The sequence below is a fragment of the Poeciliopsis prolifica genome, unplaced genomic scaffold (genome assembly GCF_027474105.1).
Source record: "Poeciliopsis prolifica strain line A6 unplaced genomic scaffold, Auburn_PproV2 SCAFFOLD084, whole genome shotgun sequence".
Classification (NCBI taxonomy): Eukaryota; Metazoa; Chordata; class Actinopteri; order Cyprinodontiformes; family Poeciliidae; genus Poeciliopsis; species Poeciliopsis prolifica.
Genome location: NW_026562459.1, coordinates 1,063,834 through 1,091,484, shown reverse-complemented (window position 1 = coordinate 1,091,484; position 27,651 = coordinate 1,063,834). Strand labels below are relative to the sequence as shown.

The 27,651-nt window shown below is 38.7% G+C and overlaps 1 protein-coding gene across 2 annotated transcripts in view; it reads left to right on the top strand.

Moving 5' to 3' along the window:
- The window catches only part of LOC129353128 (receptor-type tyrosine-protein phosphatase N2-like), a 155,235-nt gene that overhangs the window by 9,900 nt on the left and 117,684 nt on the right, over positions 1-27,651 (top strand). Inside the window, exons 2-10 of one of the 2 annotated variants that reach the window (XM_055022351.1) lie at positions 101-151; positions 8,062-8,175; positions 13,449-13,563; positions 14,240-14,384; positions 16,185-16,458; positions 17,864-18,175; positions 18,586-18,614; positions 19,801-20,174; positions 23,594-23,680. In XM_055022351.1, the coding sequence (XP_054878326.1) occupies positions 101-151; positions 8,062-8,175; positions 13,449-13,563; positions 14,240-14,384; positions 16,185-16,458; positions 17,864-18,175; positions 18,586-18,614; positions 19,801-20,174; positions 23,594-23,680 (1,501 nt within the window). Of the gene's footprint in view, positions 1-100; positions 152-8,061; positions 8,176-13,448; positions 13,564-14,239; positions 14,385-16,184; positions 16,459-17,863; positions 18,176-18,582; positions 18,615-19,800; positions 20,175-23,593; positions 23,681-27,651 lie in introns of both variants that reach the window. The other variant, XM_055022350.1, reaches the window with a different exon arrangement.

Genomic DNA, 27,651 nt, shown 5'->3' with positions numbered 1-27,651 from the left:
TCTTTTATTTGGGCTCCTAATATTCTGCTACAAATAATATTGTTGGTATAAGTTTAGTAAACTGACCCGTTTGTATCTTATTCTTCTGTTTCTCTGACAGGTTGCCTGTTTGAGAACGAGTTGTGTTCTTCATATGAGATCTGTGTCAACGGTAAGAAACCACATCTTCAAATGTTTTCAAAAAGTTTCCAAGAAGCTTGTTGCTCTTCATTGTGGGAAATACTTGAATGTCAGTATTTAAGTCAAATTTGTTTGTATAGAAGATTTCAGAAACAGTCATGAAACAAGAAATAGACACATGTTCTGGAAATTCATTTTTTTCTGAGATAAAGTGATTGTACAGCAAAATATACTCAGAGTAAAAGAATGAATTCTGTATCAAAACCTTTTTCTTTCTTTTTTTAATTTCTCACTCTTTATAGTAATTTTGGTCCATTTTTCTTTCCATTGTTTCAGTTTTTTGACGTTTGCAGCTTCCTTACCATCATAGAGGTTTGATCATTCAGTACTTTGACTAGGCCATTGTAGAACCCCTATTAGTTTCTTTTTTAGCCATTTTGTTGGAGATTTACAGATGGCCTCATATCCAGAATCCAGTGAATACCTCAAATCATCGCTTTTTTATTTATGGTAAGCTTTTTGTTTTAAATCAGTGCTGATTATCATTGTCCAGCTGTTGAACTCGTAAACACAGCAGAGCACAATTCTTATCAGGATGTGAGCCAACAGAGATAACCGAACATCGCAGTCTGTTGTCTGTTATTGGTGGAGAAGCCTGGATCCAGCTGTACATTTGCTGTAAGTTCATTAGCTCTCTCATTTCCCGTGTTGATGGCGTTCTTTTTAGATGCACCCATAATCTTATTCCAGTGAAGTCGGAGCGGAGAGAGAAGGATGCAGGTCGTTTCATGTGGTGATGAAATCATTGTCTCCAATGGGGAGTTTTATTTTTAGCGGAGCTAACGGCTAGCTCTCTGTCTGTGGATGCTTTGGGTGACCTTTTTATGCCACCCACACATCTTTAGCCTTAAATATTTTATCACACACAGCTTGTCTGCAATGAGACAAGCTATGTCTCATTCAAGCAGCAATTTGGTATAGCTTGTTTTAGGTGAAAAGCCAAAAGTAGCATATTTGTTTCCATTACAAATGTGCAGAAATCTTTGATATTTTGCGAATGTCAAAAAAATAACTATTTCAAAATTGCAATTAAAATCCCGGGCTCACACCAATAAATCGGTAAAAAATGCAGATCCGTCATCTTTGTATTTTCCGCAACATCCAGTTGTTGATATATTGAGTCGTGCGCTGAGAAAAAAAAACTAAATATTTCTGTTCAACCAACTGTAAAAATGTTTCATTGAAAAATGAGAATTACTGTCTCCATTAAGCAAATTTATTTCCGTAACTGCAATTCACACAGTTATACTTTTGTCATAACAGTCAGGCATAACTCTTTCATAAGTTATGTATTTATTGTAATTTGACATTCTTCACTCTTGGTGCTTTTTCACCTAGATTTTAATCTTTTGTGATCAAATTCTCCTTTGTTTCTGTGTTTCCTCTCCCTTCCCATCCCGTCTCGTCACGGTGGGATAAGAAAGCGTCTGAGAGTTTCAGACCATTAATTCACTAGATTATGTTTTAAACATCAACAGCATCCAGGCACAGAATCACCTGTGCTTTATAGTTTATCCTTTTGCAGCACTTTCAGTTCGCTGTAGGGTTTTAAAAAGAATAAAATCCCTCCTGGTCTCAAAAGCTGAAGAACACATTTAATTTGAGTCTTGCAAACATTGTTTGTTCAAGGATTTTGGCCATAGAACAAACTTTAATCAGCTTTACAGTGCAAATACTGTTTTTATGTTTTTCCACATAGAAGTGCATAGAAAACTTAACCTGAAAATATGTTTTGATTACTGAAATCTTAGGGGATTTCAGCTGATTTTTAGCTTTTAATTTAGTGTTTTTCAGTTTTTCTGTATTATAACCTCTCTTTCTCTGCACATCATTCAGTAAGGGTTAGCAGTAAGGGCAGCAGAATTTCAGTTTTTAACTCCTGATTCTCATAAAATGGGAGGATTGTAGTAATTCAGTGGTGAGCTTTACTAAGCTTTAATTCAGCTTCACTGGCAAATATTTATGACTTCTGTTTTCAAACTCACAGCATGAAGCTGTAAAATATAAAAATATAAACTTCATTCAAAGAAAATATTCTTTCCGGTAAAAACAAACATTTTTTTTTATTTTGCCTGGTGGGGCTTCATTTAGAGATTGCAGATGGAAATGTTTACATCTAATTTATCTGATAAAACAGCCTTCAACTCACGGCAGTATGAGCGTGGGAGAACATATTTGTAAAAGCATGTAATAACTGTAAAATGCATTTTGATTGAAATCTTCAAAGTTGTGCAGCAGTAACGCTGGCAGATGAGTTTATCCACAAAAATTAGAAATCGGCTTTAGGGAAAAATAAAATAACGGTTTGTGTTGTAAAATATTTGTAGTGGCCTTCGATTAAAAAAAGGAGGAATAAACTTTGAAAACCAGCAGCTCTGCTTATGGCGGCCACATTTGAGCAAACACCGCTTCACACACTGCAGAGATATCTGTCTCAGTGCAGAAACACATTCACCGCCTTCATCTGATCCAATTACACAGACTGACTGGATTATTAATCCAGATTTAATCTCTTTGTGAAGAGACTTGCTTGGTTCTGGGTCGTTTGGAGGTGGTTTTAATGGCCAAGTCCAGATCAGAAACACAAACATTTTTTTATGATAATCAAATGATAGTAAAGTAGTGGCTTAATTGGCTTTCTTCAATAATCCACTGTATTTATAGGTTCTTGTGTAATTCCAACCCTTCCTGCCATCTTTAACATCCAGGCTTGAAAATGTCGAGCTGCGCATCAGTCAGAGGCTCCTCACCTTTTCTCCTTCTGTATCCGCTCACACTGAGTCTTTAAATGGGAAAAAGCCAGAGGTCACAGGGGTCAACTCGACATTATAAACACTGGCTACTACATTATGAACTATATTTATTTATTGGACTATTCCATTAATCTCAAAATGTCAGCTTCCCCTTCTTGGATCCTGCAGGCAGAACATGTTGTCCATTTTGACTTCTCCATTTTCTGTTGCTTTATTTAGAAACAATTCATGTATTTAAATCTTTTTTTTTTTTGATGGAGATCCTGCTCCGCTTTACAAAGAGTTCAGACATTTTCCAGCTTTTGTCGCATTGAAGAGACAAAAGCTCTTCAACACTATTTATCATTAGCTTATGGGATCACCTGACAGGAAGTAGTTGCTTATTTTTGAAGTGGATACAAATAGTCAAATTATGAAAAGTATCATTTGCATTTGTATTCTTCCCTCTTTCACTCCGATATCCTGAAATAAAATACAGTGCCATCTGAAGTCACCTATTTTCATTAAGATAGTCAGGATTTCATACAAACTCTGCATAAAAATTAGGGCCAGGACTTTAATGTGTAGCTTTCAGTTAATTAGATTTTACTGCTGAGATTTTTTCACAGCGAATTGTGTTTTTAAATATATGTATAGAAAAGCTGCATTCACAACATTTTGTATAATACAGATATGAATGCAATTAATTTCAATTAGTTGATTGCAATCATTGCAATTCACTCAATTAAAAATTTTAGTCAAGTCCAACCACTAATAAAAACTTTTTTTTTAGTCAATGCACATAACTGCATTTAATATTTTAATCACCATTTGATTCTTATTTGAAATGGAGAAGATTATTGAGGAATCAGTCTGCTGGCTTTGAACCTTGTGAAAAGAACCACGATACCTGTAATAAATAGAAAGTTTATATTTATCATACATCATTCAACCAGATTTGACATATTTATAGCAATAACAATATATCACCACTTTTCCCTATTTCCCAGAACTTTAGTGATTCTCCAGAACCATGTATGATCTTGTTAGGTGAGCATTAGAGGCTGTGTTTCTATAGAAATCCTCAGAGCTGTTAGCTTGTCCTTCATGAACCAGATGAACTTGAATTAGGCTCTTTGTTAGAAGATAATCCTGTTATCAGGACTTGATTGCCCTTCTCACACATCATTTGTCCCTAAACCGCCCAAACATGACGTTTGAATGCAAGAGTAAAAAGTTTCCCTAAATCAGTAAAAAGACAGTGACCGAGTCATCTGATTGTGCATTTTCTTATTGCACATTTTATTTTGTCAGACATGACTGATGAATCAAGCTTTGATCAGTCAAAGGTACATTTCTGATTTTCAAATCATCATCAGCAGCAGCAGCTTCTGTTTACGAGGGAAATGGTCGCTCAGCATCACCGATTCCAGAATCTGATGACCAAAATCACATCATCAGATTCTGATTCTCAATGGGTTTTGTCATTAAATACTAAAATAGAGTGAATACACACAATGCAGTGCAAAAACTCAAAATCTTACCAAGTATTTTTAATCGAGTCTTTAGAGAAAATATCTTAGGACACTTGAAATAAGAGAAATTTAACTCACAAATAAAATAGGAACTTGTTTAAGGTCAATAATTCCTTAATATTGATTTAAAAAGTACCTGAACAGACTTCTGCTTAGTTGGGTATTTATTGTATTGTTTATCATTTATTGTAAGAAATCTCTTATAAGAATTTTGATTTATCTTTGTCACAATGACTAAACTAAACTAAAAAAACCCTAATTTGTTCTTATTTTCAAGATTATTTTTTGTATTTTTTCCAGCGTGTTCAACAGGAGTATCAATAAATATCTATTTTCATGTTTTTCCAGAGCAGTGTTTGTGTTTGTGGGGCTGTGGCTACAGTTACCTAAAAAAGATGCAATAAATAGTTCTTATCGCCACAAAATGCAGTTATAAAACTTCAAGGCGGTGTCGTCCACCCACAGCTAAACCGGCTGATTATTCCACATATTTCTGTGTCGAACACATTTTAAATCAAATTGTGCACTGAGGCTGTAACCGGGTGAGATGTTAGTTGCGATCCACGCTAGGAGACGGTTTGGAGACAAACGGCGCTCCGATCCTCCTCGCCTCGTCTGGGCTGCCTCGATTAGCTGTGAGAGACCAGGAGCCCTGCAGCGATGTGAGAGGCTCTCATCACCCACCTGCGACCCGTTGCATGTTGTCTCTGAACCGCAAACAGAACCAGCCTCAGTGCGTCACGCAAATGGAAGTGGCTGCTGCGACCATCAGGTTTCTGTCTGCAGCTTTCAAGCATCTCGGGTTTATTATCTTTGCGTTTGCAGTTGGACAGTCCAACTGCAAACGCAGTTTTTTTTACAATATGTTTTTTACATATTTTAACAAATATGTAAAAAACTTAAAAAAAAAATTAAGATACTGCAGCTTTAGTTTGAGAGCAGCTTGAGTCTCTCATAAAGATGCATTTTGGAGCTTTCAGAATCCAAAAATTTATTTTCACCCAAAGACCTGATAAATAACTCATTTAGAGCTCCAAATAACATATAACCTTTTGAAAAGTTATGTTTGCCCAAAGATGGATTGTCAGGTTTCCTTCTGTGGAATGTTAAAATATATCATTTTTGTGGGAATTCAATGCAGTTATTCCACAAAAAACTGAAATGTCTCAAAAGGTGCATTTATCTAATCGATAAAAATAAAATTATTCGGGTCTTTACCATTTTCAGCCAAAGTTAAGAGTAATAGTCTCAGGTTCAAAGAAGCTGTTGTCGCTTCAGAGCTGTTGAGTTTTTCTGTTTCTTTCCTTTGAACTAAAATATAAAAATAAGAAGCAGCAGTTACAGAAATGACATTCCCATCTTTCTGGAAGCGTTTCTTCAGTTTGCAGCAGATACTTAAAGGGCAGCTGACACAGAATGACAAACTGACCCTCTGTGTGTTCAGCAGGCTGATGGGTTATTGATTTTGACCTTTGCTTTGATGTGTTGTCATCAAATTACCATCTTACACATGTGAATGAAATGTTTGCGCACTCCATCAATCTCCATTTGAGTCCACTAGAACTAAAGCGATTTTTCTGCAGGCGGGATCGCAGAGGATAAATGGTTTGGGAAGGAAAACGGTCCTGGATTCAGTCATGGCTTTTTGCATCCTGAGCCAGCCTTTTATGCTGTTTTAGAAAAACTGATTATTTTATTAGTTCAAACTCCAAATGCACCTTAACAGTCCTTCCAGTTCTTTCAATTCAACAATCATGAAAATTCAGGCAAAAATAATAGATCCTCTGATTTTTTTTTTGAGAGTTTATTGCAAATTTCATAAACATGGACCACATTGATAGACCCTGTCTGTGTCTGTTGACATTGAGATATTTAAGTTCTTTAAAGGATAAAAATGTTTGTTTTCAATCTGTATGCATTTTATTTTTCTGCCATCTTGATTCCTCTATGTTTAGATTTTTGGAAAGGTTTTAAAGATGCAAAAATATCGCAAATTTCCAAAAATCAGCTATTTTGATTTAAAATAATGAGATTCTGTGTTTGCTTTACAAACCCATTATTATCACAGTGGAAACCATTTTAGCATTACCACAGAAGCTAACATCTACAGCCAATCAGTGCAAAGGAAAGTAAATGGCACTCCACGATTGGCTGCTTTTCAAACATCAGCCAATAGCATTGGGCCTCAGCATTTCAGCTACATTTTCTTAATATTTTAGATCCTCTTTATGAAAAGATTAACACATAATTTGAAGTTGCCTTCTACAAAAAAATACCTGAACAGATGAATCCTCGAATACTGAACCATAATTTTATAAGTTAAGGATTTACAGTGTTTCTATTATTTTTTTTAAATATACCAAGTGTTTTTGAAACCTAAGAATGAAGATGTTTTAGAATAAAGATGTTAATTTATAACAAAAAAAAGTCAAACTCGCTGGTAAGCTGTAGTTCAACGCTTCCTTTAAATATAAAACTTAAATAGACTGCTTTATCTTTTTAACTTTTCATCCATTTTAAGATAAAGCTTCACCAACCAGCATGTAGTGCAGACTGAATGATCAGGCCTGGATAGACTGGAGAAAAGGGAGTTTTCACTGACGATCTGCATCCTTCGCAGGTTATATTTAACCTGGAGCCGCCGCATTCGGTTCATGATTCCTGGTCTGTCTCCTTTATCCTAACAGGGCCTGTGCTTCTGAGAATAGCCTTGTGAATCTTTTATCTGCTCTAATCGGCACCATGAATCACCAGAAGACGGGCATAGCTCTGAGTTACGGCAAAGCAGGATAAACGGAGTCGACTCGAAGTCTGCGAGAGTTATTCAATCACGACTAAAACCGTGTGGTTGAGGTTTCGTCTCATCTGATGGAAGAAAAAATAAATCATATTTACTTTTAAAACTTGTAACATAAATTCTACTTTTGGATCATTTGTTCTGCAGGTTTTTGTGAGAATATCAGACAGATTAATGTTTATTCTACACATGAGGCTAAATGGACTGATTAGAAACGAGTTCCTGTCTGTTGTGGATCATTTCCTCTCATCAGTGTGATATTTTGTTCTGCAACCAACTGGACTTTCCTGAACGCGTTTCTGCCCCTGTGTTTGAGGGACTTTTTTAACCTTGCGGTTATTTTTTGTGGCATTCCTAGAACTGTAAGAGATTGTTTTATTATTATCAATTTATTATTGTATTATTATATTTTTATCCTTCATAGATTCTCACTTTCTTTATTTCCTTCCTCATTCCACACTGGCTGCATTTCCATTGCAAATTTGTGCGAAACTTTGTCAACACAATTTCACATTTGTAATGTTTCTATTAAATAAGAAACATGAATAAGTCATTAAAAAACATCCACACTCACTGTCTCTCTATGTAGTTTGAATTTGGTGCAAAAGCTTCCTGTTAGTTGAGCAGGACTCTGATTGGCCGATAATTTAACCTTTTACAACTTTAATCATGTCAGTTATTGTTTTAGTCAATTCATTCACTTAGAAATGCTTAATACTGATGATTTTCTGTGCTCTAACTGAGTGACTGGTTTGGTGAAATGGCAAAAATAGATGTGTGTTGGGTTCTCTGATGAAGTCTATTTCTGTGCTCACAGATGGGATGTTTGGGAGGTGTCACTCTGTTCCAGTGAGGGACGTTTACACCTACGACGTCTCCCCATCTGTAGTGCAACGTTTCCGCATTCTGCTGGAGAAGCTGTCCAACAGAGGTACACACTCGGACACACACAATGTTATTCAGCAACACAATGTTTCTGCTGACAAAATTACTTAAAAAATCTAAATAAATTATAAAAAATCTGTGACTTGTTAAGTTATTCCATTGGTAATGTATAGGATTTTTTGTACTTTTGCATGTAAAGTTCAGGTTTTGCTTACCTGATGCAGGTAAATCCCTTTGTCTCCTAGAAAAATGGAATAATTACAAAAGTCATCACTGGAGACATAGTGTTGGCCTTAACATCTTTTTTTCATGAGTTTTTGTATAATTTTAGGTATAAATGTACAATTTATTCCTCGCTAAATAGTTATAGATATATTTTCTAAATTATATGGTTTACAATACTGAAGTATAACTTGGTTACATTCCTGCAAATTTAATATGCAAAATTCTTAATTTTTTAATATAAATCAATTTAAACACACAACACTACCTCTGTTTGATTTTCTTGTTCTTTATTTTCAGTTATTTTTTTCTTAATGCCTTATATTTTATGGTTGTGTATTTTGGTTGGATTTTTTTGTCTGCGACCACAGAAAAAAAAGTCCTGAAACAATTTGTTTTGTTACATTTGCACTTTTCAAATATATATAATGTGTGTGGAAAGATCTGTTGCTGCTTTAATGAGCTGCAGTTGGTGGAGTGATCCAACAGAGGGCAGCGGAGCCCAGCCCAACATGCTGCAGCTGCATTTCATCCAGTTTCATCATGTAACTTTGAACAAAACCTCCTGCATAAACAATGAGGGGAGCTGATCACATCCATCTGAGTGATCAGCAGAAACATGTCAGATGTAAAAACCATCGTTCCTGAGGAGGTTTCTTCTTTTCTTCATTTTAATAAACAAAGCAACTGTGATAAAATAAAAAAGTTCAGTTTAGGTTTTGGCAATTCAGTAACCAGACAGCCAGTTGGAGGTTTTAATTCCACAGCAACATGATAAACCTGCAGCTATTTGTCTCTGATGTGAAATGAAAGATAATGCGATGAATTAATATTTGCGACACAAAAAGCTAAATGTCTCCAGGGTTTTGTTTCCTGAATCAGACTGAAAGCGACTCTTTCTGTTTTTGATGGGTTTTCCGGATTGTTTTTTTTTTCTTTTGAAAAGTCGTTCTCAGAGGTTCGAACGTCTGAAATGGTATGAAGCCTCCACCTGAGCCTTAAGTCGGGTTGAGACTTTGGTTGACTGTGAATGTTCTGTGGTTGTTGGCCTCCATTTCAGGCTGTGATAAATCCGACCCAAAACATTTTTGAGGTGTGCAGTGGTGTTGGATTCGGCGGGAGTGGCTGGATTTCCCTCCTGATGCTGCAATCGGTGGTTGATAGAGCTGGAAATGGATCAGGACAAGCAAAAGTTTAGAGTAAACAGAATTATTTGGGCCTGAATGAGGTCCAAATAATCTTATTCAGAGCAAAATTATTATTTTGGAAATAATAATTGATTCTCATCAAAATACAACAAAACCCTTCAAACTACAAATTGCATGTTAAAACCGACCAAAACCTTCCTGGCAGTGACTTTACTACCAGAAGCTGCTTAACAAGGTCCATGAATACAAAATGAAAGCGGAATTTTCTTAAAATCTCAAAATTAGGTCAACAGTATGTGTTTGTCTCGGACTTGTCACAGAATGCTTTAAGTTTTTACCAAACTGAATTTTAATTTGTGTTGAATCATTATCTACTTGTGATGCAACTTTGACCAGTTGTTTCCAGCAGTTTGTTTCCACAATTCTCAACAGTGGAGAGTCTTTAGTTCAGCATAAAAAAACCACTAAAAACACTGTTTCCAGTCATATTCAGCATAAGGGATCTTTGGGCGGCACTTGGTCTGCATTGGGTGGCCCAACCAGAGGCATAAAGCCCCAAAGGTAAAACTCCTACGATCACTGGGACACTCAAACACCCCACCAAGATTAGGTGGCAGCCCATGGAGGGCATGTGTAAATATGTGCATGTATGTTAAGTAACCTATAAATTATGTAAACTAATTAACATAAAACCAGTGTAAAGTGTGACTACGAGGTGAGCACAAAATCTCCTCACCAGGCTGAACCTGCATGATGAGGTTATCTCCCTCAAATTCACAACTACAAGTTATTCCTGCAGTTCATGTAGAGCTGAGCCAGAGTTTAAACTCTTATCTTGAGTTTAAACTCTTATCTTGAGTTTAAACTCTTACCTTGAGTTTAAACTCTTACCTTGAGTTTAAACTCTTATCTTGAGTTTAAACTCTTACCTTGAGTTTAAACTCTTACCTTGAGTTTAAACTCTTATCTTGAGTTTAAACTCTTACCTTGAGTTTAAACTCTTACCTTGAGTTTAAACTCTAATATTGAGTTTAAACTCTTACCTTGAGTTTAAACTCTTACCTTGAGTTTAAACTCTTACCTTGAGTTCTCCAAAGAAACATATTTTCTCCATCAAGGTCAGCGTGTGTCCAGGTTGAGTGAAAGGAGGTAAAGTGAGGTAAAGCAGCGGCAGCCCTGTCTAATATGATGTAAATAAATTCTGATAAAGTTTCAGTTACATTCTGAACACAGCAGCTGCTTGAGAAATGATCTGAGCTGCTCTTGACATCACTATGGAAACTTGAACTCAAATCTGATGAGGCGTTTGGTAATTAACAGCTTCACTAAACATTTTTCTTTAGATTCATCTTCTATTGAAGCCGTTCTCTTCGGCAGCAGAGTTTCAGTTGGAGACATTTCCACATGTGGAAGCATTAAACATCTCAGTTTGCTGACACGCTTCTGCCCACAGCTCAGTCAGTGAGAGGCGTAGAGTCTGTGAATATCCTGGCAGGGGCTCCGGCGTTCATTAACCTGTCGTGTCAGATGCCGTCTGTTCGCACGACGCCAACTCCCGTTTTCACAGCCACCCTTGCTGCCATTAAAAGCTCCGTTTTATGGCTCTTTGATGGGAAAAGCTTTGCCCGACACGCTGCGCAGCTGTTGGAGAGATGCTTGTGCCCCGATTGGCTGGCAGTCGAGGTCGTAATTCATTTTGTTGGAGTGTATAAAAAAAAAAAAACTGCTCTGGGTCTGAAATGTTTCGTTACAAGTTGAACTTGTGGTGTAATTCTCTGTTAATAAAGGTGGACATGTTCATTTGTGAGAAAACATTACAGTTATTGGTAGTGGTGTTTTCAGTTCACAACATCTGCTGGTTTTTATTGACCAACAAATTAAAGTAAATTTCAACCAAAAATACTTTGAGATTTCTTAGTTTGAAAAGTCAAATAGTCACTAGAAAACCTCAGATTTTTAAATTTAATATCATCAATTTTCTAGCAAATACCCTGAGATTTTGAACTTTTAAAAGTCAAACATTTACTAGAAAACAACTCCTGAACCTTTGTTTTAAGGTGCAGCATCACTTGTTTTTGGAGAAACCTCTCCAGAAATCTGATAAGTGTGAAAACGTGAACGCTCTTTATGGTTGACATTCCTGAAGATTGGGACCGGTTTATTTAATGTTGCCTCAAGAAACATTGACGATATATGCAACCCAGTCAGACCCAGTCAGATTCTTCAGCATGTCTGGGAGAATCTTCTCCACCTCTGGTATTTTCTGTTTTTTATCTACTTCAGTCATTAAATTGACTTATTTTTGCCCAAAGCTTCAGACTCGGCCTGTTCCCCGAAGGACCTGAATATTGAATAAAGGAGATGCTTTTTCTTTCCACTAACAAAAAGACTCTCATTCCTACATTAATTCTCATATGATGCAGGTCAGATTTATAGTTTCGATTACAATTTTTTATCAATAAAATTTGTTTTGTGCATTTTTAGGTTAAACATGTTGAATGCAGGAAAGAAAATGGGATGAAGCTTCCAGGTTTTGGGTTTAAAATGTTTCAGGAAACTTGAGTCTTATCATTTCTGTGTGGTTATAATTTTCATTCACCTCCAAATTTAATCTCAGGTGGTAGTTTTATTTTTCTAATTGATTATTATTATAGTGCAGATTCAAGTCAATTTAAAAGTCCGACAGTCTTCTACTGAGCCATTTTCAGATTTCTTTTCAAGGAAACAATAAACATGTCTTTGATTACACTGATCAAAGTTTGTGATTTTGAGTTAATTTTTAAATTGTTTGTCACCACTGCGCTGTCAAGGTTCCCATCTAATCTAAACTTCTTGTTGTTTCTACTAACTACTTATTTAGCTCTTGTGCATGTCTTTCCATTGTGGCTGCTGTGTAAAAGCAGAGTTCCTGTTCCTGATTTCGGTGTGTGTCCTTTGGTAGACCCCCGTCCCGCGGCTTCACATCTGGACTTGCCGCCTGCGTTACTTGCGTTCTTTCGGTGGCGCCATCGCTCATCTGCCAAAGGCTCCTGTTCGTGTTGTGCTTTGCGCGCCGCAGCCATATTTCCGGTAACACTTTGTTCCGCTACCCCATCTGGCGCTGGCGCCTGCCCCTCTGTTCGGCTGCCAAAAAGCCGTGTTTGGATGCATGTTAAGCATAAGCAACAGACGTGAGCGGCCGTGCAGCTCATCCAGCTTGTCCTTTCGCACCAATGCTGGAAGAAAAAGGAGATTTTGTTTCGTCTTGTCACTGACGTTGATATTAAAAGAGCCATTAAGGCACAAATATTGCGCGGACTCCGTTGCAGACGCACTTTGACGTCCAGGTAATAGATTTTTACCTGGAAACGAATAAGCAGAGACAACATGAACAGCTGTTGGTTAATATTCAAAGCTCCATGCTCAATGCTTAAAAAGAAAATTCTGGAGGGAGAATCTGCTAATGGCATGCACAATTGACTTTTGTATTGAATAATTCAGGCAAAAATGCTAATTTTACTCTTTACCCATTAATTGTTCCCATTTCAATAAAGCAGCAGGATTCCTTTTTTCTTCACAAGGTGATTAAAGCTGATAAATGTATTCGATGGCCTCTCAAGCCCCAACATCCAGGCTTCTCCTATGTTACGTTACTCTTTTCAAAATAAATGGCCAACTACAGAAGTGTGCTTAAATAACTGCTTATAAAATTCCCAGCTTTCTCATTAAACCTTCCTAATAAACTGTAGAAGAAGACCAGAACTTGTTTCTGCTTAGTCACTGAATCAAACTCTGTTTTCTCGTCTCGTCTGCTCATCATCGACCTGATAAGTTTAGAAAAAGCTGCGCTGGCTCAGCAGTTGGTCGCTGTTCTGCTGCAGGTTTTCCACCTTATTTTCTTTCACCAGATCAGAACTGCAGACATGTATCCGGACTCGGTGTTCTGATCCCTCTGTGATTGTGGCTGCAGGTTTGACCTGGGAAGATGACACGACCCAGCAGGTTCTGTCCAGTGAGTTATCGAGACTCAGGAGGATTCCCTACCGGCCGCAGCAGAACGGGCCGATCTACAGCAGCAACTCCAGGTCACGTCTACAAACCAAAAAATCATCACCTATTTACTTATTTTAAATCGCTGGAGCTGGAGTCACAGCAAAAAAGGAATCAGCTTCAGGGTTTTATTTATTTATTTTTTATGAATTATTAGATATGATTTTACATCACACAGCTGGAACAGCAGTTTGCAGAGTTTTAGGCATGATTAGATGTGAATCTTACACCCAGAAGATGTTTCCATTCTGACTAAACAAAACAAGAACTTTTTGGTCAACACAAAATTGTCAACATCATGATCTGGAATTATTCTGTAGATTTAGAGTTTTTGTCAATGACGATAAAATTATGAACAATTACAAATAGATTTTCATTAGTAAAACCAATCAGGTTTGCAAAGAAGCAAAGAAACATTTTCTCTGCAGCTGCATTTCCATGACAGATGTTCACTAAACTTTGTCAATATTCTCTTAATGTTGAAAAGAAAAACACATTTGCCTGAGCAGTGCTTACATTAAATAAGTCAAATAACGGGATCACGAGATAAATTTTTTAAAAGTTATCGGCTCACAGCTTTAAAACTGGGTGGTGCTAACAATTGAAGCTTGAACATTTTGCTTCGATTGTTGACGATGTTGCTTGTCAGTGATGGATCTAGAAGCTCTGCCTGCATTAGAAACCGTGTGGATGTCTGTTCCTCCTCTGCAGGCCAGCAGCTGAAGCGATGGACCCAGAGGACCAAAGGGTGAAGCCGGTGGAGGTGGAGCTCAACAGGAATCTCCAGACTTACCTCCAACGTCTGGGCCTCCTTCCCAAGGCGTCATCCACCTCCAGCCTCAGCAAACCTGGCAAGGTCAGAGACACCTCAGTCTGCCATTCTTTTCTGCTGCTGCAGTTTGTCTTTACGTTCCAATTATCGAAAGCCAGAAAGTCAGATGTTTATTGCAAACATTTCACTATGAACCGATACGTTCACAGTTTAACCAAAATATCTGCAGGAGAAATTATGTCAAATCTCTCTCTTGGCGAAAAATCGGTACATGCCAACTCGGAACACGTCAGACCTTTAGAAAAATGTTTAATCTGAAGAAGCCAAGAAAACATCTCTTCACAGATCTGCTTAAAAAAAAAATCAATCTTCCAGCTGCTGCTGGCATTCTGACTAAAACCACTTCTAAAGTCCTTAAAGAGGAGCTGAAATGTTGCTGTCCAACTAAAATTTGATTGATGAATAAACGTGGGCTGCTGTGTGAGGAGCGATCTACCCTTTGTCTTTCTTTTCTAGCTGTAGACCTCTCACAGCCTGACTGTTAGTAGAGAAATTACACTGTCTTGGAGTTAACAAGTTCATTCCTCCCATTAATAACTCATGACTTGACTCGTGGCTCTGCCGGGTCCTCAGAGGGCTCTACTTCCTGCTGGGAGATTGTTCTGAAGCTGCAGCAGGACGAAGCCCACAGGCAGCGCTCAGGGCTTTGGACCTTCAGTCCAGATTCACCTGTTTGGAAGTGAAAACAATGGGGCCGGTCGAACTGAAGGGGGCCTGCAGGGCGCAGACGCTGCAAATAGATGGAAAAACCTGATACCTGGAGAGAGCCTGCACACACAAATCATTATGCATGGCAAGTGAGAGGAGCCGTTTATTGTAATTTTGCCATTACTCAAGCAGGTGCTGCTTCTTGTCTGGTGTGGGCGTTAATGGAGCTGGCAGTGACGACTCGCTTTTGTTGTTGCAGATGAATTCACTAATGCAATTTTATAAGCGAATTAATAACTTTCTCAAGAGTCTGGCTTTTTCCAGCTCTATTGTTTGAGCTCAAATGATATTTGAATTAATGCTGAAATGTATTCAAGGCATCAAGATGCAAAATGTTTGTAATAAATCTGATGTATTTTACTTAAATGGTGAAAGAATAAACCATTTATTATTCGTTTTAGCATTATTAAAACTAATATTACCAGTATTAGTTTGATAAAACTAATACCAGTGTATTAGTTCTACCAATTTAAATCCTTCCTCTTGAAGAAACCTGTTTAATAACAAAACTTTTAGTGTGGAGAAGAAGTTAATTGCTTATTTAAAAGAAAAATCCTCTAATATCTCATAACCCTTTATTATTATGCAATATTTAACTACAGGCAAATATTTGCAACATCTGTCCAAAAATCTGTTTCTATAATGTATGATAGGGAATTTATATTTCTTGACAATATCAAAGAAAGTTATAGAGTCAAGTGGAGTTGTAGATTCTCTATTATTGCTAGTATCTTATGTGTCATGATAATTGACATGCATGAAAGTTTATTCTAGTAGTTGATGCATTTATGTTCCCTAAATAGTAGAAGTGTTATCAAATTTATTCCTTTTCATTTCTTTGATTGCAGAAAATTAAAGTCTGAATTTACTTTTTGTTTTTCAGTGGCTCCAATCGTCTTCCGTATTTCTGCTATTGTTTTCATAGTTTTTAAAAATGACACTTTTTATCGAAGATACTAAAATATTTTAACAGGGCAGCCACTAGCAGAAACGATGACTCAATTATGTGAGTCTGCTGCATGTCATGCCTGTTCAGTTGGGGATCCTTGTAGGCTTCAGCCATGTTGTCAGCTCAAATCTTTTTACTCCGGTTTCTCATCTTTTTGCTGTTTCCAGCCGCTGCAGAAGCAGAAGCTTCTCTCCAGCCAGCTGCTCGCCTCGCAGGCAGATGGCGACCTTCTCCTGGAGGCCCTGAGGCGGTTTCTCTCCGGGCGTCTCTCTCTGCACAGCGCTAGGATGAAGCAGGAAGCTGCCTCTCCTCGGCTCAGGCCCTTCTACAATAGCGGCGTAGAAAGTCCCGGGTTCAAGAAGGAGACGTCGCAGTCCAGACTGGTGAAGTCGGGAAGTTCTCCTGTAGCTTCAGCCAAGGAGCCGCTCACATCTGTGGATGGTGTGTGTCTTAAAACGCTTTACATTTTATCATAAAGGGATGATTTTGGTGTTTTGTAACCGTCTGTCTGCAGTAGAAGATGTTACTGCATCTTCTAGTGGATGCATAAAGTTACATTTGGAAGTTAAAGGACAAAACTGGAGAGCAAATTTATAAGCTTCTCTGTAATCTGAAGGAAGTTTATGTGAAAACCACAGGACTGTCTAACTGTGGAAGAGGATTAGGGCCACTGGACAAAAAGAAATCTGATTTTAATATCTTCTGAGATCAAAATCTGACTTTTAATCTGTTGATCTCAGATTCGACAGGATTCTGAGGAAAAAAGTCATATTTTTGCATTTTATTTTTTTCAGTGTCTCTAATCCTCTTGTAGTTTAACATATTTTTAGTTTCAGGAAATCAGTTAGTTGTTGTTTTGCCAACACGCAGCCTTCCCTGATGGTGAAACATTGAACTGAAGGACATCTCTCCCAAACTCCCCATCATATGTAAATGATCATCTTTTCTTCAGTGCAGCTTTCTGCAGGAACCCAGCTGAGAGAGCAGCTGTACCAACACAGCACAACGTCTCTGAAATGAGTGAGGAAGCAAAAATGTCTTCCACTTTGCTGCCGTCACTCGCTACACTGTTACAGCAACATTATGCGCTCTCAGCATGATGCTGCACATTTTATTAACTGGAAAAAAAATCTCCATCTGAGATCCATTTAGTATTTCTGCAAGCCTTCAGAAAATGATGATGTGATCATGGAAATCTGGTTGAATTTCATATAATCAAAGGATGACTCTGTAGAAACATCCTTAACTTAAGCATTACATTTGATAAATCATTTTACTTACTTGGTTTGACCTTGTCAGACAGTTTTAAACATTTTGAAACTTCATGAATTGAGCATATTATTTTTAAATAATAAGCAATAAACAATATTCCAAACACATTTATCAAACAAGAAATCAAATGCAACTTAAAAAAAATTGAGATTTTAAAAAACATTTGATTCAGAAAAGCAATGACGGTGTCAGTTTATGGAACAATCTTTAAATCTATTTCTGAATTGAGGAAAAACTTGAAAGCCATTATGATAAAGCAATATGGCATTGAATGAACTGATGTTTTGTGTATCTTTTTGTTTCTTTGTATGTATTTCTTGTGTTATTTGAAGTTACTGTAATAGTTTGAGTGTAAAATCAAATTTTCTTTTTGTTGATAGCTTATTCTTCTTTCTGCTCCTCTCATTCAAGTTTTCTTTTGTTACATGAATTATTCATATCTATTGAGTTAGTGAAGTAAAAAAGGGGGAAAATAGGGTGTTTTGTTGTTAGCTGCAGCTTTGAAATAAACCAAACCTCTAGTTAAGTTGGAACATGTTTTGTGAGCGTTACTGAGGCCGCGTCTCCTCTGCAGAGCGGTTCATAGAGAAGGTGGTGAAGAACGTGGGCAGACAGCATGTAGACGTGGACAGCCTGACGCCGCAGGACCTGAGCCGGCTCTCCAGCCTGATCGCCGGCGCTCTACTGGTGGTGGACCAGGACCAGGGACCGGACCGGCCTCTGAGCCGGGATCGAGGGCCCGGACTCAGAGACCTGGAGGGAGAGCAGAGCGACTCGAGTCAGGAGGTTTCCAGAGCTGAGGAGGATGAAGTGCTGCTGCAGAACGTTCCCACTCTGAACCCTGACCCTCAGGAAAGCATGCCGTTACCACTGGCAGCGCTTCAAGGTTACTATATTCACTTCTGTTTTAACTTCATACGGCACTAAGGGAATGCTTGAAAGCTTGTTTGCAATCAAAAAATAAAAATCAGTGTGGAAGCAAAGAAGATCTTCATCCAGAGCAGAGCATAAACAGTCTGTTAATAGCTGTTTGCCGAATGAGGCCATTAGGTCTAAAAGTGCTTCCATAATGGCTGAAACTATAAAGCTCATTTAACATGGAGGGAATAAATGTTGTTTACTTAAATATTACAGCTTGGCTTGCTGAGTATCTAAATGATAATTATTTACATGTTTTTCTTTTTTTTCAGAGAACAAAGCTAAAATCTGGTTTAAACAAAAGCATTTTGAAGTATTAATTTTTGTGTAAAAGCAAAAAAACAATATTTTAAGAAAACATTTTGTTTCTCCCAGCAGAACGGCACACGGATGCAGTGGATGATCTGGTAAGCAACCAGAACCTGCGATGTCCTTCAACCTTACAGAAAACTGTAAATGGTTTTTGCATGGCTGGAATGTTAAAATTAAAATCTAATGACTGAAAAAACATGGCGGTCCTTTCAGAGGCTGATCATGTTTTATGGAAAATCTACAAAGTCTAGTTTTGTGCATCTTGTCTAAATTTCTGTGTCAGTCGGTGTCAAGCTCTGCATGGATTTTGTCATTATTGAGATTTTCAATGCTGGTTATTGTCAAATAAAAACATTTTAATCTGATTTGACAAATTTTACCTACAAGTGACGACAGGAGAAGTCGTTCTGTGGGAACATGAAGTGTTGTAGCAGTTTGAGTTCAGTCCAGACAGTCTGCTTCTTCCTATCGATCCTCAGAACATTCTCAGCTCGTCAGATTAGATTTCGGATTGCTTAAAGACGGAGCAAAAGTGGATTTTGGTCCCAGCGTTTCCGCTGTTGTGACATTCAGCTCCTGACGAGACGAACAATTAGCCTGAAGTCAGGACCTGCAGAATAATGGCGCATTGTGATGGTGTTCAGTATGGACGCCGACAAGTTGGCTTTTAATTTGATTCCAGCATTTATCTCATCACACCTGTAGCTGCAGACTGCCAACGCGCTAACATCAGCAGAAGAACTCACAGCTGTTAAACAGACTCAACCGAAGATCCAAAGAAAAAAAATACAAAAGATTAAAACATAGCAATCAATCAAATACTGAAATTTAACTTCATCACAATATAGTTCCGTTCAGTATTTTCTACTTGTATAAATATTTGCAGTTGGATTTAAGGTCCAAATGTACTTTTAGTTTACATCATTTGTGATATTTCTATAGAAATCAAAGTTGCTCAAATGGAGTTTCTGTTTTTTCTGTTTTATTCATTCTTAGAATTCAGACTGATGTTATTAGATGTTCTTTGGGTTTTTTATTTTATTATTTTTTATTATTCTCAAGGATTTGAACTTAAGAATAAGTTTTGTGAATTTCTGTTTTTTTCTTTTAAGCAACTTCAAGTGCATAAATGTTTTTTTTTATCCTCAAGGGCTTCAGCCCCCGCTGGAATCGGCGTAGTGACGCCACTGGATTGTACAAAGAGAAATCTTCAAGTTTTCATTGCATGACTTTATTTAATTTTATTCACCCAATAGAAATGTCCTTGTATCTTCCCTCCAGGCTCAGAGCAGTAGCCTCTTCAACAAACTCCTGGCCTACCTGGACAAATCCTCTCTTTCCAAACCTTCGCCAGTCAGAAGCCGCTCTGACGTCGCGGCGGCGGCCCCCAGGGGCCGGCAGGTGGGCCTGGAGAATGTCCAAAGTCACACCAGCGAGGCAGGAGTGGCGGTGCAGAAGAAGGACACCACCCAGTCGGTGGAGGAGGTGTCGGAGGTGGCGAGCTGGATCAAGGAGGTGGTGCCTCCGCCCGCCTCGCTCGTCTTTGAGGAGCCACACAAGAAGACGATGCACTCGCCGGAGCTGCAGCTGGACGTGAAAACGGACAGGAAGAAGCCGGACGACGACGTTTTCGGCTACGTCATTACAGACACGGAGTGAGTAATGAGTTCACAGATTATTCAAATATAAGACATGATCATCACACCAGTAGCTGCAAACTGCCAACACGTTAAATGGCAAATATAAGAGATGATGAGCATCTTATTTCAAATAGACTTCTGTTTATTGTGAAGTGCTGAGAATCAATATTCTTAGCACAGAAGAAGATAACTTCTGAGTTGAAGATAACTTTCATCCCTGGTCAGTGTGACATTTTCTTTTAATTCACTTCCTCTCTATGGTGTCAAGATTGTTTATAATCTCTGGTTTCAAAAAAGGGTGTGAAGTAAATTCTCTTATCCATATTTTCCATGTTTTAATTATAAAAACATCAGAACATGTGCTGCATACATGTGAGTGAGTTGCATTGATTACTTTATGGCTGAAGTTTTAGACCGAAGGTTTGTTGAAATCCTTGGTCTTGTGTTCCTGCTGCTGCAGGTGCAGCCCTCAAGGTCTTGGTGACGTGCGTCTTTCCATCTTTTCATCTTATTACCTTCATTCAAAGTTATCAAGCAGAAAATCCATAAATGTGTTGAAGGTCGCAGCCACCGATTCACATCTTATAAAACTGATCATTGTGTTATAAGTTCAGTCTTTACTATAATCTCACTCCATTCAATTCCACTTAGAAGTCCCAGTTTTGCTTTACAACTGAATAATCCTTTGTGTTGCGTAAAAGAAACAACATACAGACGTTCTTAAGGTGTAACATTTGACATGCAGAGGTGCAGTAACTGCTTTATGGTCTAAATAATTATTTTCTTTACTCTGTGGTGCCTTTGTGTGCACATAAAAAGCCATGTTAGGCTCATGTTCAGTCATTCAATTTTTATAAGTGAAGTTTTGATGTTAATATTTAAAATATTATTGATGTTTTGTATCTACAACACAGATACAGAAAAGCTGTTTTACCTTCCAGTTTTGTTCTCCAGGGCAGATGTCAACATCTTTAGAGTATTTTGCACAATTCTCTCTCCAACCCTTCCTTATTCACTTCTGCATCTCATGACCTTCACAAGTAACACGACTGAAATTCAAATGTTGACATGAACCAAAGTCCCTAACAATTCACTAGTGAGATAAAGTAGAGGTTAATGTCTGTGAAGCATATAACTGAATGATTTCCAGTAGGGCTGCATGACCTTACAGTGACAATAATATTGCAAAATCAATATTGGCGACAATATATGCCTACTTTGTTCTGTGCTTCTATGACTGTGACCTTTAGCATCTTGGGCAATGTCATTTGTGTCCAGTGTGAGCATCTTGACCCATGACAATCGATACAATTGGTTAAATATTACATTAGCATATAAAATGTAAGTTCAAATTGCCTGGAATATATTAGTGAAGAATTATTAGACTTTAAGCAGTCTTTAGCGATATGAATTGTGCCGCTGTATTTTTTCAATTTCTTGCATTGACAAAAGTATGATTGCAAACCAGTTTAACTACAAACTGCTACTGGGAGACCAATCCTAAACTTTATCTTTCTCTGTATTCTCTAGAAAAATCTGTCAAATAAGGCAATGATTTGAGAGCTACTGAATGGATCTGTTGTTATGGATCAGACACTGATACCCATCAAGACCAATACAGATACTAACAACAAATCTGTGTTCTTATACCTAAAATGGAGAATATCTTTATGTTAGAAAACGTGCATTGAAATTGATCAAAGCTCCTAAATCTGAGGGGAACCCCCTGTAGTCTGAGTGTGGTTTCTCAGACGGATCACGACACGGCCCACAGTGTGGCGTGGAGCTGACGTCTCTGGAGCAGCTATCAGCTCCCTGCATCTGCAGGCAGCATTAGTGATCACCGATGTCAGCTCAGAGGCTGCTGCTCTGCACGACGCCACACTGACTCATAGCATGTGGGCTGGCGGAGCTGCTGTCGGCTTTCCAGGCTCAAGGAAGAGAAATCGAACAAAATCAGGTTTTCTGTCAGCAGTGAGTCTGACACAATCCACCATGTTCTGTGAACGGTTTTACTAAGACGTACAGCTGCTTTTTCCACTGCTAGTTCATTTTCATTGCAATTTCTGGACAATAAATTCATCCTTAAATGTTTTTGATGTTAGTGTCAGAGGGATCAGAGCTTGACATCATCTTGTGCTTACATGAGGAAGAAAACCTTGAACAGCAGGTCTGTAAATCACCAGACCTGCTGTTGAGCTGAAAAACATAACTTCTCAAATTTTACAGCAAGTCTCTGACCTGTTTGAAAAAAGATGATGCCCCTGGAGGTTTCTACAGGTTTTCTCTCAGTTTGAATTCAGCTGAACCAGGATGGGGGGGTCAGGTGATGTCACGGCACATAGGAAGCAATTAGTTTAGAGCTGGGATATTGATCTTTAATCAGGTCTCCCATCCCCACGACTCAAACACACATAAAACAAACTCTCTGCTTGCTCCGCCAGCCTTGTGCACACACTCAGGCTGGTTCAATGGACTTTTTGATGACTCGAGCCTTATTGTGTAAGATTGTTTCCACTTTGGTGAAATGTCAGTGGGTTTACTCTGTGGTGAAATGCTACAAGTTTGGATCACTTTCATGTAAAGATGCACCAATCTGAAAATCTGGACCAACATCTTAATGTTGGCAGGTAGGTAACATTTCAACACCGTGAAAAAATAATCACACAGCTGAAATGTTTCCTTCATCACCTCTCCCTCCTGAAACACAAACAAGATGAAGGTTGACCAAAGTTTAGGGCCTAAAAGTTGCATTAATAAATGTCATTGGACTGAAATGTCCACCAAAAATATACTTTCTAGAAAAGCCAATCAAATTGCAGGATGAAGGTTTTTATTTTCCATATAGTGGAGGTCAGGCATTCAGCCGTCAGTCCACTCTGTGCACCCTGCAGGTCGCGCTGCATTCTTATTTTTGTTGCAGTCAGATCTGCTTTGTTAGTGTTTGGGTCCTCACTGTGTCATTTGTTGTCAGAACAAACTGAAAGGAGACGGTCGTAAAATGAAGAGGTGATAACAAGCTTTCTGTCTTCGACCTTCTTGCCTCCTCTGTATTCACCACAGCACTTCCACTTTCCCACCTTGCACCTTTTCTGACGTCCTTTCCTGCAAAAGTCAAATCTGTCAGCAAGTTCCTCCTAACCTCCATCAATGAATCTGACTTAATCGCTATGTTAGATGTTTTATTTTTTTTAAATGTTGCTCATGTCTCCACTTTTAGTTCTTCTATTTTCCTCCATTTCCACCTTCAAGTAGAATAACAAAAATAGATCAGGTTCAACATTCTTTTGGTATATTCCTTTTATAATTGTACAATCTTTACTGCTGTGATGTGTCAATAAAAAATATTAATCACTGTTAATTTACTTCTTTGTGAAAAGAGGAAACAATTATTTTTGTCTGTTCTCTGATGTCCATGTTTTCGTCACCCGCAGTCGGCTGCAGACAGACGAAGGCCTTCACCTGATGGAAATCTTGGCTCATCGGGCAAATATCCAGATGACGGATTTCGCTGAGCTCTTGTACGTATCTTGTTCTAAACTCATCGTTCAGTAGTTAAACACAGCTGTTTCCGTCCTTCCTGCTGGTTTTACTGGTGTTTGGTCATATAAAAACATTTGCTTCAGTGTGAGGTTTATACAAACTGCCACAAGTTTTGGCAATACATTATTTTCTTCGAAGGTGAACTGATTATGCTTGTTGGTTTAAATTCATACATCATTTTCCAAATAAATTAAAAAAAAAAGGGATTAAAAAAAATGTCAATTTGAGCTTTAAATGCTGTGATGGAAATTGTAAATGCAATTTGCTTATGCAAGAACAGCAATGAGGATGACTAAATATTTTCTTTCTGATTGACTTTGTGTTTGGAAAATTAGATTAAATCTACAGGCACAATATTGGTCACCTTGTAAACTTTATTTTTGAAACTGGTTTCAAAAACGTCCCTGTCTTTTGTTTCCATGTCTGCATGCGAGCTCCATCTGCAATGATTGTTGCATGCTCACCTCTGTTTTGAGGAACGTCATTTAGATGACGTATTTCTGCTGTCTTTCTCTGGTCTTACAGTTTTTGCTTCACACGTTTAACAAGCAAACTACTCCTGATAAGCTTAGTCGAAAGTTTCCAGTGAACCATTTAATGTAGATCACCTCTGAAGGCAACAAAAGTTTCATTAACCACAATCACATTTTATTTGTAAATAAAGCCTTAACCATCTTGAAGCTCACCGCACACACACACACACACACACACACACACACACACACACACACACACACACACACACACACACACACACACACACACACACACACACACACACACACACACACACACACGTATGTACACACACACACACACACAAACTACCAGTGAATGTCAGTGCCGCCTGTTTCTTATGGGAAACTAAAAATACGAGCCTCTGAAATGCTTTTAATGTCCTCTTTGCCCTGAAATGTAACGGTGCCCGTGGGCATGAAGCCTTCCCAGCTGTCAGACTGTCAAAGCAGTTAAATAGAGATGAGAATTGCATCAAGAGAAAACCTTCAATTCAGCAGCCATTTAAAATTACAACCAACTGTGTGCACAGACTAAAAAAAGCCCAGCGTGGAAGCAGAGGTCTGGATGACTCATGGAGTCCATACTGCGCTTTGCTTTCCTGACCGTCTACCTGCAGGCCTGAGTGGGCAGCCCGCTTCCCAGAGGGGAGCATCACACAGTAACACTTTTCAAATGTTCCCCCCCATAAGAGATGAGTGGTGCTGGCTCCAGCATCCCCCCCCCGACACCCAGCATGTCGGATCAGAGGGCAAACTGGTGGGATCAAAGCAGAGAGGCACAAGGCTTTAAAACCTGAAGTGAAGAAAGGAAAAGAAAGCAAGACGTAAACCAAGTGGACTTATTTTCCTTTCAACATTTCCCCCCTGCGCTGATGGGATGAGGACATGCTTGTCCATGCTGACGAGTCAAGCCACTACTGACTGCTATCATTTATTAATGATACCAAACTCTGTCTGAACCCACTCGGTCTTTTCTCGCTCACTGTATGCTGTAGTTTTATTATCATTCCCTCAGCCATTCGGTCCTCATTTCACCTTTTCCCCTCGGTTAGATGAGCTACAACAGAACAAATGCTTTGCAGGTTATTTCAAGTTTAACACTGAATTTTCTGGTTTTCAGTTGAGATGTTTTCACGCTGGGATTATCGCTTATCTTTCGCATTTTGAAGAATGCGATTGAAAAATTTAGTTTTTCTCATATTTACACACCAGAGAAAAACAGACAAGTTTCTATACAACTGAAGAAACAACAACTAGGCTGATTGCCAATTACTGATCTTTAAAAAGCCTCACCTGCCAACTCCGATTTTAGCCAGGACCAATTTTTTTTGTCTCAACATGTTGCTAAATATAGTAAGAAAGTCGCTGAGTTGGTGACAGAGGGGTGACTGTTGTTAACTGCAAACATGCAAACATCACTTGGTGGGCCAGTCTGTCCCATCAGAGAGTGAAACCTCGCTGACGGAGAGCAGCAGAGGACAGTGGCTGATTTTTAGCCAGGCACATACATCCATTTTATAACCCAATCAAGTTTCTCTGTTATGTCTCTTTAAGAAACTTCTACTCTTCGATATTCCCTTTCCAGTGAGTCACGACAAAGCTTCTCCAGGATGCCATTTACAGCCGTTCTTAGGAATGTAACGAGTTCCACCAGGTGTTTGCGAATTGCTGCTGCCACTAGTTTAGAGGAGCTGACTTTGATTCACCTCTGAATGGTTTCTGTGGGAGGTTTAAGGAATTTTCAAAGATGTATCAAAGAATTACAGCAACACTCCAGGGAATGACTGTGTAACATGATGCAAAGCTGAAAAAAGTTGATTTAATTGATTCTAATCTAAATGCACCAGGTTTTTCCAAGCTGTGCACAAGGCAGTTTTGGAAAAAAGTAAACTCAAACTGAAAGAAGAGCCGAATGTTTTCCATCCCCTAAAACTTTATAAAATGAACAGGATCCATCAAAATGATCTGGCATGCCAGGAGTTTTCACAGTCTCCGGGACATGCAAATTGTTTGAAGCGTTTATGTCTCAGAACCAAAATTGTATGCTTGCTCTTACTCGTTAGCTTTATTTTGAAACGAAAGAATGACAGTATGATGTATACCCTCTACTTTAATTGCACCGTTTCGGAGCACAATGCAAAGCTGACATCATGATTCTAGGGAGGAACAATAAACGTGGCGTCTGCAAACCCTTCCAGTTGAACCGTGCTTAAAAATATAAAGAAAAATGAACTTGTTGCCTGCTTTTGTCATTTCTTTTTATATATAGCTTTATAATTTTGCACACATTTTTTTTAACTTCCAGGCAATTATGGAGATTTGATTATGGTGATCTGAGTTGAATAAATCATTTGAATGTCTGTTATCTTGTTAGCACAGCTTGTCAGCTGGGTTTTGTCCTCTAAAAGGTTTCTCTGCAGCAGTCGATTGCTGCAATATTTTTGATTTAATAACTTTTTCCTGGGTTTTGAGTAAACTAAAGCTTTGGGAAGCTGCCTTGAACTGGGAGCTGTAGTGAGACAGAAGTGCATGTTCGTGTGTGTGCAGGCAGGTAGGGGATTGGGTGGCTCGTATAGCGCGATTTACACACACACACAACTTCGCCCCCACACTACACACTCTTTCCACCCCCGCTGTTGTTCACCCAGCACCTTGCCGCGTCGCTCGGCTGCTGTATTGAGTCCCTGGGTGGGCCGCACTGTTCTGCTGTTCTAATGCACCTTTTGTCTTTGCTCTGCTATCCCGGGAATGAAAAGAGGGAGCCACACACAAGGGGGGGGGAGGCTGATGGATTTGAGGTAGAGAAAGCGAGAGTAATGGCAGGGAGATATAGATGCAGAAAGAAAGGTGGTAAGCCGGGGGTCTCCTTTTGTTGCGAGCGCAGTAAAAGCCCAGCAGGGGGAGCCGCCTTGACAATTTGTCAGAGGCGCCACACGTATTTTTCAAGGCTGCCTGGCTCCTCGCCGCTGTGGCAACAGCAGTCACCTTCAGGAGAGTGATTAAGCCCAGAGACAAAAGTCTCAGGCTGACGCTGATTTACCTCGACTACCTGTGGCTTCTACCGCCCAGCTTTTCAACAAATCTTCTTTACCTGCTTCAGTACCTCTCAGTCGCAACATATGGACTTGTCTTCTGATTTTTTTGATGCTATAACTACAAACTATTCCCTTTCACTGGGATTTTATGTCCAACACAAAGTGGTTCACAACTGTTGAGCAAGAAGGAAAATATCCATGTTATTTTTACACATCTAGATAAATTAATCAAAGGCTGTGTCCATAAAAAGCATCCGCTTTATTCCATAACCACTAAATAAAGTCAAATTCGTCCAAATGCCTTTAGAAGTTACAGTTGTATGTAATTTCATCTCGGTATAAATCCAGTTTTTCTTAGTTCCAGAATATTAGAGAACAAACAGCATCAAGGAAACG